At 40.7% G+C, this 11969-nt stretch overlaps 1 protein-coding gene across 1 annotated transcript in view; it reads left to right on the forward strand.

Moving 5' to 3' along the window:
* srcin1b (SRC kinase signaling inhibitor 1b) overlaps window positions 1-11969 on the forward strand; it is a gene marked incomplete at both ends in the record, with an annotated part of 71678 nt that overhangs the window by 34138 nt on the left and 25571 nt on the right. The window contains 3 exons of the mRNA XM_080049591.1: window positions 4579-4777; window positions 7699-7828; window positions 9406-9577. Of these exons, the coding sequence (XP_079905717.1) occupies window positions 4579-4777; window positions 7699-7828; window positions 9406-9577 (501 nt within the window). The remainder of the gene's footprint in view (window positions 1-4578; window positions 4778-7698; window positions 7829-9405; window positions 9578-11969) is intronic.

Raw genomic sequence — 11969 nt, forward strand, 5'->3', positions numbered from 1 at the left:
AATCCCCACCTAAAGTTTTAGAATTTTACCAAGTCATCTGTGTTTCAAGAGTTTTAAAGAAGTGTTTTAAAAGACTCTGCCTCTAAGTTCTTCGAAGTCAAAATTCTTTCAGAGTATTTTGGACTCACAAAGTTTTTCTAAGTTTTTCTTCTGCCTCCATGGTTAAAGGGACAGATAGAGTGTGCTGGAACAGAGCGTGACTAACTATAGAGTATATAGTAGTACCTGCAAAAAGCGGCCCAAAAAGGCCTTGTCCTGCTTAGAACGAGCTGTTATATAGTAATCTGAGGACCAATGAGACTTGGAATAGAGGGAGGAGTGAAAAAGGCAGAGCTGCATGGGGGAACCAGGTAGCCCCCTTCCTATGGCCATATAATCCTCCCCCCTTCCTCTACTCCTTCCTATGATCCCAGAACACCTGCACGGGTGAACCCCGGTAGCCCCCTCCCTCTACTTTATCCTACTGTATGGCCATATAAGGTCCTTCCTCTTCCTCTGGTCAGCTTTTACCCTGATGAGCAGTCACACTCTATTCTGTTTCATTAAAATTATCCTACTTTTACCTATGACAAAAAGATATACAAATGTCACAAGATATGCACAAGTAATAAGTTGCATCAAGGTCACCTCACTCAACACACTGAAGGTAAAGACATTGTGTGTTTTAAAAGTACTAGTGTTACATTTTGAGATTGCTTGGCTTGAAACACAGACAGACAGACAGACAGACAGACAGACAGACAGACAGACAGGCACGCACACACACACCTACAGACACACACTCACTCACTCACTCACTCACTCACTCACTCACTCACTCACTCACTCACTCACTCACTCACTCACTCACTCACTCACTCACTCACTCACTCACTCACACACACACACACAGTCACTCACACACACACACACACACACACACACACACACACACACACACACACACACACACACACACACACACACACAGCACGTCTCTCTTCATTAGTAACAGCGATATTATAACAGAGAAGGTGTAACTCCCTCTGATGTATTCTACTCAATATTCAGACAAACCCTCTAGGATTTACATCAGATTATTCTGGGTTTGATTCAGCATTTTATACGTGTGTGTGTGTGTGTGTGTGTGTGTGTGTGTGTGTGTGTGTGTGTGTGTGTGTGTGTGTGTGTGTGTGTGTCTGTGTGTGTGTCTGTGTGTGTGTGTGTGTGTGTGTGTGTGTGTGTGTGTGTGTGTGTGTCGGAAATCATTTTTCATCAGACACTCGAAAAAGGAGATGAGAAAAGGGAGAGATATCCTCCGCTAAGCTCTTAAATATAAATGTAAAATCTTGAATCCTTTAATAAGTCTTGAGATATGTGTCTCTGTGTGGGATTTCTTTCTTCTTTAAAAGGTGCTCCGAGGAACTTTCAGTTTGTGTTCATTCTTGCGCCCCCTTTGGACGAAAGCGGTAGTGTTTTTTACTACGCCAGCTGTTGTACCATGGGTGAACATATACCCATGACAAAGGCATTAAGAAAAATAGCATTCTTTGCACTGATGGTCTCGTTTGCTGTTACATGTCATCTATGATCATCAGAGGAAAAATTATACTGTTTAAGAAAATATTTTAAAGTTCTTCTGAGCTGCTTTAAAGGTAGAGTCAGCTTGTTGTCAAAATCAGAGTGAATGTCTCCTCATCATTCGCTTCCTATCCGTATACTGAGGTTGCGTTCCGAATCGCATACTCTTTCTTTTTTCTATTCTACATACTACATCCGACGATAAAAAGAATCTAGTTAGGATGCAGTAGGCATACTATTGGGACATACTTTACTCTCTTATTTCATCATAACATTGCGCCTTGATCTTGCCTCTTGCTTTTATATCCGTCGCATCCCCGTTTGTTTTCATATGGAGGCTTCGTCGATGTTACGTCACTTCACGTGCGCACTGGATTGTGGGTCAGAATCGCCCAAATAGGATGCACTTTTCAACACTAACAATCTTGGCCGCATGAAGTAGGACATCCGGGTACTTCTAACCATCCTAAATCTGGCCAGAAGAATCGGGACATCCTAAATCTTTTTTCTACATACTATATAGTAGAAAGTATGCGATTCGGAACGCAACCTGTGTGTGTGCTGAAGAAAAAAACCCAGTGTTAATAAACAGCCTAGGCTCTGTAAACAGGCATGTTGCTATAGCTACTTAAAATCATGACCGGATGTAGTAGTAGGACATCTGGGTATTTATTTTCAAATCTTTTTTCATTTTCAAGTCTGGTCTTTGAATCAAATCAAATCAAATCAGTTTTATTTGTATAGCCCAAAATCATAAATACATTTGTCTCAGTGGGCTTTACATTTCATACAATATGATATATGATACAATATGATACAATATGACACCCTGCCCTTACACCCTTAGCTCGACTGAGAAAAAAACTCCCAGTAAAAACCCTTTACCGGGAATAAAAAAAGAAAATTGAAGTAATCTCAGGCATTTGAAGGCATTTGAAGGTTTGCTCACAAGCTCCCATAAAATCTGCAGACATGTGAGACGCAGAACACATAATCTGTCAAGCTGTTTGCAGCGCTCTGAGACCTGTGTAGATTCCAGCATCTTTCAAAGGACTAACACACCATTGTTAACTCCTTAAAGGTGCTCCGAGGAAGATTCAGTTTGTGTTCATTCTAGCGCCCCCCTTTGGACTAAAAGCGCTAGTGTTTTTTACTACGCCAGCTGTTGTTCCTGGGTGAGCGTATACCCCATGACAAAAGGCATTAAGAAAAACTATACGAAAATAGCATTCTTTGGTCTCGTTTGCTGTTACATGTCATTCATGATCATCAGAGGAAAACATGAGACTGTTTCAGAAATATTTAAAAGTTCCTCGTAGCACCTTTAAAAGTCAGTTATCTGTCCAAAAAAACAATGTAATTATCCAAAACGCACATACATTGCATCCGGTCTAAATAGATTTTAACATATAAAGAGTGCAGCCCCATAAGATGAGCTACTGCCACATATTATAATGCTCCATGCATTTGTGCCTGCTGCAGTACAATATTATCCCGACATATCTCTGTGTTTTCTCCTGATTGTTAGCCTTTCCTGCATGTTTGTGTACACACGCTTGGCTGAGCGAGTGCCGTTTCCTACACATGCTTCTCAGCTTATTCCAAGCAACAATATATTTACACTAGTCCAGTGCTTGGTTGGACTAAAGCAGAGACCAGAGATGCATAAGGAGATGGTAGCGCACACACACACACGCACGCATAGAGACAGACACACACACACACAGACAGACACACATACACGCACGCACGCACGCAGACACACACACACACACAGAGACAGACACACATACACATACACGCACGCACGCAGACACACACACAGAGAGAGACAGACAGACAGACACACACACATACACGCATGCACGCAGACACACACACACACACACACACACACACACACACACACACACACACACACACACACACCGGCTCCTCACTGCACTGTGGGGAGCTCATTACAGGAATCTTTGGACTGGAAAATGTCTGTCAGCCAAGATTCCTTCAAAGCGAAACTACAACGTGTGTGTGTGTGTGTGTGTGTGTGTGTGTGTGTGTGTGTGTGTGTGTGTGTGTGTGTGTGTGTGTGTGTGTGTGTGTGTGTGTGTGTGTGTGTGTCTGTGTGAGTGTGTGTGTGTGTGTGTGTGTGTCTCCTTGAGTGTGTGTGTGTGTGTGTGTGTGTGTGTCTGCAGTGGCGACGGCTACGGCTTGTGCTGTAATGAGAGGGCTACTCAAGATGTGGGCTCCCCATTGGTGCAAATTGGACAGTAGTGGCTCAGATAACCATAACAATTGTTAATTTTGTAATAAAAGCATGAAAATTGTATACTTATAGCCAAAGGTAACTTAAAAAAATAATTGATAGGGAGTCATCATACATTTTCAATATCAGCGTTAATAAGGCGATTTGGTCAATGGCGGCCATGTTTTTCAAGCGATCTCGCTAATGATCTACAGACGTGTGTATCTCAGTCCCATGAGGCTGTGTAACAATCGGGGTGTTGATTGCGTGGAAATTAAAAAATGAAATTGAGAAGAAACTGTTTTTCAGTTCATGCAAATTAGCTCACAATCTTTCTATGCGGACTTATATGATCTCAGAAGTTCTTTTTGTAATGTACCTTTCCCTGGACCTGAGTGAGACATTTTAAATTGGACAGGTGAAATATCAGTGCTTATCAGTGTAATGAATAGAGGCTGGTCCGAGTTTGTTGTGGTCGTTAGAATTGCAAGTCTAGTGTTGAAGCTAGCTTTTCTTTACTATTTCTCAATGATATGATGATGATGTGTATAATCAAAAATAAAAAATGATATACAAAAAAAAAATAATAATAATAATAAAAAAAAATAAAAAAATAAATAAATACAATTTGAAAATTAAAATGTTTAAATTTAAAATAAAATAAAAAAATATTTAAAAAAATATATTAAAATAAAAAATAATGAAAAATTCTAATATTAAAGTAAAAAAAAAATCTAAAAATGTAATTAATCATACCCTGTCTGTGTGTGTTTCAGACCCGGACCCCCCGTGCTGCCCGCCTCAGCCCGACCCAGCCCCTGCTAGCGGAGCAGGCTAGCAGAGTTAGCTTTGCCTCGGCCGAGAGTCTGGAGAACATGTCTGAGCCCGAGCCGGTCGGGTTCAACAGGATGAACCGCCTGCGCCAGAGTCTTCCCCTGGCGAGGTCCTCCAGCCAGGCCAAGCTACGTGCACCAGGTTACTATATTATATACTGTATTATATGTGTTTATATTAGCCTTCCCCTGGCGAGGTCCTCCAGCCAGGCCAAGCTACGCGCACCAGGTTATTATACTATATATAAGTTAATATATGTTACTATTAGTCTTCCCCTGGCGAGGTCCTCTAGCCAGGCCAAGCTACGGGCACCAGGTTACTATATTATATTATACTGTATTATATGTGTTTATATTAGTCTTCCCCTGGCGAGGTCCTCCAGCCAGGCCAAGCTACGGGCACCAGGTTACTATATTATATTATACTGTATTATATGTGTTTATATTAGTCTTCCCCTGGCCCGCTCCTCCAGCCAGGCCAAGCTACGAGCACCAGGTTACTATATTATATTATACTGTATTATATGTGTTTATATTAGTCTTCCCCTGGCCCGCTCCTCCAGCCAGGCCAAGCTACGAGCACCAGGTTAATATATTATATTATACTGTATTATATATGTTTATATTAGTCTTCCCCTGGCGAGGTCATCTAGCCAGGCCAAGCTACGCGCACCAGGTTACTATATATACTGTATTATATATGTTTATATTAGTCTTCCCCTGGCCCGCTCCTCCAGCCAGGCCAAGCTACGAGCACCAGGTTATTATACTATATATAAGTTACTATATGTTACTATTAGTCTTCCCCTGGCGAGGTCCTCCAGCCAGGCCAAGCTACGAGCACCAGGTTTATATATTATATTATACTGTATTATATATGTTTATATTAGCCTTCCCCTGGCGAGGTCATCCAGCCAGGCCAAGCTACGGGCACCAGGTTAATATATATACTGTATTATATATGTTTAGCCTTCCCCTGGCGAGGTCATCCAGCCAGGCCAAGCTACGGGCACCAGGTTACTATATATACTGTATTATATGTGTTTATATTAGTCTTCCCCTGGCGAGGTCATCCAGCCAGGCCAAGCTACGCGCACCAGGTTATTATACTATATATAAGTTACTATATGTTACTATTAGTCTTCCCCTGGCCCGCTCCTCCAGCCAGGCCAAGCTACGGGCACCAGGTTACTATGTGTTTATATGTATATATATATATATATATATATATTTATACATATACTTATCACCAGGTTACTGTATGTATTATATATATACGTATGTTTAGCCTTCCGCTGGCGAGGTCCTCTAGCCAGGCCAAGCTCAGAGCACTAGGTTACTATGTGTTTGTATATAAGTTAAGCCAGGCCAGGTTACTATGTGTTACTATTGTTCTTATATATACCAGGTTATGTAAGGGTTAATGCCCGACGAGGTGTCCAGGTATCAGGAATTAATGGACACAGTGGAGGCGAGAATCTATCTATCTATCTATCTATCTATCTATCTATCTATCTATCTATCTATCTATCTATCTATCTATCTATCTATCTATCTATCTATCTATCTATCTATCTATCTATCTATCTGTCTTTGATATTAAAACAAGCGTTAGAAATGTAACCGCAGTGTGAATTGTGAACCCACGCCACATGTATTTATCATTAACACATCTGACGGGTGTTAATGTAGCGAGAGAGGGAAGAGAGCGATGAAGGCGCGAACAGCGATTTGCCAGAGTGTGAGGGGGTTGTGGGGTCACAGCACAAGCAAGAAGGTTAATGATAGTTTGTGTGTGTTTGAGCTGAAAGAATTGGGGGAAACACTTATTTGCAATTATTCTGAGAGATATTTTGATTTTCAAAACAATAGGGGAGAACGGGGTAATTTGTCACATGGGTTGGTTGTCACAATCGTTATATCTCGGATCCAGAAGGCGCTGTCTGTGAAATTTTGGTATGTAAATATCCAGAATTGGGATCAGAGGTCACCTACATAGTCTTCCTTGGAGTTAGACTGCTGAATTTGAGGTGAGACGACGGTTTGTGTTTTTCATGTCAAATTGAAAATATTTAGCTCCTCTGTATTTTTCTTCTAGGCTTTTACACAATGGGTTTATAACAAAACACTTGTTACCCATAAACAGTGTGAAGGGTAAACTATAGTTTAGATTGTGGTTAGCAAGCTAATTAGTTGTCAGATGCTTGTTGGCCTTGATGCTAGCAAGAAATTCAAGTTGGGGTTGGTCGTCACATTTTTTGGGGGGTTGGTTGTCACATATTTTCTCAAGGCTGCAGCTAGAAAAGGAACCCAATAACGAAATAAATTGTCAAGCTGTATCCTCACTGACATCCCAGAGAAGGAAAGAATAGAGCAGGAAAAGGCAGCTAGCATGCAAAAGAAAAAAGGGCAACATAATCAAAACAACCCAGTGCATCCCAAACTAGACCAGCTGCCAAGGCTACAGTAAGTTATGTAGGCCTATTTGTCCACTTGACAATGCAATTAAACTTTCAAATTTAGTTCTACTTTCTTGCCTTCTTTTTAAGATTATTCCCATTAAGATAACATTGTGACAAACAACCCCATAGTGTTTGACAACCGACCCCTTGATGGGGTTGGTTGTCACAATGTGTAAGGGTGTCTTTGATGATTAATTTCTTCTTTATTACAATTTAATGTAGGAATGACTATCGAAAGATGTTTAGGTGATAAGCAATTCTCACTAGAGTAAAAAGTGTGCCTACTTACCCCGTTCTCCCCTACATGCTTTTAATACACTCAGCTGGCACGCAAAAACTGATATTTTAATGTGTAACGTTTTTCTCTACTTTTTGTCCAAGATTTTGGCCCACATTATTATTTATTTTTTTAGGATTATTTTTGTGCATTTTCAAGTTTTATAAGATAGTACAGACACACAGCATAACATTTATTTATTTAATTTTTTTAAATAATTTTTTTCTACTTTTGTTTGATTTTTTGTATATTTTTTTTTATATTATATTATTTATTTGTTTATAATTAATTTCGATTTGTGCTATTCATGGTTCCTCCCCCCAGGTGTCTTGTTCCTGCAGCTTGGGGAGGAGACGCGGCGGGTTCACCTGACCCACGAGCTGACCAGCCTGGACACTCTGCGGGCGCTCATCGTCCACATGTTCCCCCAGAGGCTCACCATGGCTATGCTAAGGTAGGCTAACACTAGCACCATGGCTATGCTAAGGTAGGCTAACACTAGCACCATGGCTATGCTAAGGTAGGCTAACACCATGGCTATGCTAAGGTAAAGTAGGCTAAGAATGACCCTATGCTAACATCGTTGACTTAACCATGGCTATGCTCAGGTAATCAATCAATCAATTAATCAATCAACCAATCAATCAACCAATCAATCAATCAATCAGACTTTATTGTCAATGCACAAGTACAGAGCAAGGAAATTACCAGTTACATCACGTCCAAGAAACATAAAAAGACAGTGACCAATAACATGGGGAGACAGGAGGGAGAAACTGTTGGGACGGCCAGTGTGAGCCGCGCCCCTAATCATTAGATAGGAAAAGGAAAACGAGGGGAAAAAAGGCAATTCCAAATCAATCAATAACAGAGCGAGCAGCAGTGTGCTGTAAAGTGATTCCAATCTCAATTTCATCCTGCGACACAGAAATAAAAAGAATAGGTTTTTGTAAACATATGAAGAATGCATTAATGGAATAAACAGATATGAATCAATAAAGCAAAATAATGTGTGAAATAGTCACTTTCAGGGCGACAAAGATTCAATATTTTATCTATAAGTCCTTAGAGCCACAGCTTGTTCAAATCAAATCAAACCATAAGGGTTTTAGAGCAAGTAATTTAAGCCCCATAAGAACTCTAGGCTATTACCTCTTAAAGGTCACATATTACGCTAAATGCACTTTATAAATGTGTTCTAACATTTCCATGGGTCCACGGTGTGCCTAGAGACTGCCAAAATATTTTAAAAAATAACAATCTCTCCTGTTCTCACTCTCCCCCTTTCTGAAACCCCCACCCCTCCCCCCAATATACTCCAGTCAGAATTTTCCCCTTTTCTGACCTCACAAACTGGAAGGCCAGAAGCTTCCACTGAGCAGCCCACACCCCTATTTCTTATTGGTCCACGGCCCTGACAGACAGAGGGCGAGGCGTATCTGGCTTCGCTTCCGGACAGGGGGCGGGGGCAGCTCAAAGATTGTATATTTACGAGGGGAGCTGCAGCTCTTTTTAAAAAATAGGCCATTGTGAGATTAGCTAAACATCAGCATAGTACAATAAATTATCTGAACGTTTTTTTCAGCAAACAATTAAAGAAAAACGTATTAGGGACCACTAAGACCATATAATATGGTGTATAATAGAACTGAAAAGTGTATAATATGGGAGCTTTAACAACATGCCCCTATTATTATTATTTGAATAATTTTTTCGCTGCTGATCAAAGATGAGACTCGTAACGTCTTCTATGAGATATTATTTAGCTGACGAAATTGTCTTTTTTGCGTGGATTATATATAAGGCTTTCACTTTCCTATTTCTATGTTTTGATGACTATTATTATTTATTAAGTATTTTTTTTTTGGTTTTTATTTATTTACTTTTTAATGACTTATTATTATTATTATTATTATTATTATTATTATTATTATTATTATTATTACAATTTTATTTCATTTTATATAAAAAAAAAATATATATACTTTTTTTTTATTCTTTTTTTTTCTCTTGACATCTGTTTCTGGTCAGGTCTCCCAACACGGCTCTGCTGATCAAAGACGAGACTCGTAACGTCTTCTATGAGCTGGAGGATCCGCGGGACGTCCAGGACCGATGTGTCATCAAGATTTACTGCAAAGAACCGATTTATGGCACATACCCCGGACACCACAACCCTCACCTCGCCAACGGAGACCTGAGGGTAAGAGCGCGCGTGTGTGTGTGTGTGTGTGTGTACGTTTACAAAAATGTCCAAACACAATAATGTGTAGTGCTATCTGCTCACGTCGGCCACCACTTCTGGAAATAATAATAATTTTCCAAACTATAACCAAATAAAATAATGGTTTTCGTTTATGGATTTTTCCTAAACGGTTATGAGTTACCAAGCGGTTGGGGTCTAGACTTTGTGTGTGTGTGTGTGTGTGTGTGTGTGTGTGTGTGTGTGTGTGTGTGTGCGTGTGTGTGTGTGTGAGAGTGTGAGAGAGAGTGTGTGAGTCAGCAAGACTTAGTTGCCGAAAAATGTGTTATAATTTAAAAATTGTCACTATTTTTTTTGTATTTGCATCCATCACCCACTAGTATTATGTCTCTGTTTGCATCGTTACATAATGTGTCCACCATGCATACACTGCCGGTCTCATTGACTGTGTGAGAGTCTTAGAGTGAGTCAGGTGGCCTCACTCTCACTCTGTTGTTCTTGGGCCAAAGCCAGTTCCCTCCACATCCACATCTCCTGCTGACTCAGGTTAGACGCACACAGACTGTTAAACAGCACAAACACTGTGTAGAGATGATACACTATAAGTCTCTCTCCCTCTCTCTCTCTCTCTCTCTCTCTCTCTCTCTCTCTCTCTCTCTCTCTCTCTCTCTCTCTCTTTGTCTTTCTCTCTCTCTCTCTCTCTTTGTCTTTCTCTCTCTCTTTGTCTTTCTCTCTCTCTCTCTCTCTCTCTGTCTTTATGTCTCTCTCTCTCTCTCTTTCTCTCACTCACACACAACCACACACACACACACACACTTCTGTGTCTCACTCTCTCTCTCTGTCTCTGTCGCTGTCTCTCTCTCTCTCTCACGAAAACACTCTCACTCACTCACTCACTCACTCACTCACTCACTCACTCACTCACTCACTCACTCACTCACTCACTCACTCACTCACTCACTCAGTGTCGCTCGATGGGAGAAATGGACTAACTGCTCTTACTGGATGGTTTGCTCTTAACCTGCTGCGCTGCCCAATTACTCACCTTCACTGATCTGTGTGTGTGTGTGTGTGTGTGTGTGTGTGTGTGTGTGTGTGTGTGTGTGTGTGTGTGTGTGTGTGTGTGTGTGTGTGTGTGTTTGTTTGTGTGTGTGTGTCTGTGTGTGTGTGTGTGTCACTTCTTTATTTTAAATATAATTAAAGGAACAGTTCAACATTTTAACTTTTTGCCTCACTCTCCGACTCAATAAAAGGCGAAAGAAACTGTTCTTGTAACTGTGCGTGCATTTTTTAAAATGGAGATGGGCTAAAGGTCGTTAATCCAGGTTAGTTTAGCTCAAACACTGGTAGTCAAGGGGAGCAGGTCAACATATTTAAATTCTTACAACATCACTAAACTAAACGCTACTGTGTGTTTGTTGGGACATGCTCTTAACCTGTAATGCTGCCCAATTATAGCCTGGCTGCGCCCGCCTACCTACTTCCGGCCAAATTTAATTTTCCCTTCAGTAGTCAGTCTGGTGACGGGGCGTATTAGTGGGATTCTGCTCGAACAAATTTCTGTGTGTCCAATCAGCGAAGAGAGCGAGCGAGTGGCTGAGAACGATGACGTCGAAGTCGCGCTCCAGTTTCAGTTGCCAGAAGCCGGCTCATGACACACGTGACGACCAAACGTTATGCGATTGGTTGGCTAATCCAGAGTGGCACTGGGCAGATCCAATAGTTTTAAACTTTAACAGACACCCGCCTCCAAGTGAGTGAACGTTTGCCAATTACAGCACTGCCAGACCTTCTGTACAAATGAAATGAAGTACGATGGTCTGGTAGCACCAGGCTAGCCCAATTACTCACCTTCACTGCTCTGCTAACACATTACAGCTACACAGACAGAGGTGGACATTATCTTGCCCAATGTAAAGGCAAGGCAAGGCAAGTTTATTTCTGTAGCACAATTCAGACTCAAGGCCATTCAAAGTGCTTTACAGGGGGCATGAAATACATCAAGATTAAAATATAGATCAAGTATAGAGAATAGACATTAGAGAAGCAAATTAAATATATGAATGGATAGAAATAAAACATTTAAATAATGTAAAAATTACAGGTTAAAAGGCAAAACAGAAAAGTCTTCAGATTTGATTGAAAGGAGCTGAGATTTAAGCTGTGCGCTGACATTTAAAGGTAGACATTGGAATTAAACCTTCAATAACATCGTTTAAAATGTGTGATATTGAGAAAATAGAATCAAGCCCTTGGAAGATTTAGAAAATAGACAAAAAAAAAATGAAAATGGGCTTATATGTTTTGTGGAAGAAATAGAGATTGCAAGTTGTCGCAGGTTCAAATCCGACCCGTGGACCTTTACTGCAGGTCATCCCCTCTCTCTCTCTCT

Source organism: Ammodytes marinus (assembly GCF_949987685.1).
Source record: "Ammodytes marinus genome assembly, chromosome: 20".
Classification (NCBI taxonomy): Eukaryota; Metazoa; Chordata; class Actinopteri; order Uranoscopiformes; family Ammodytidae; genus Ammodytes; species Ammodytes marinus.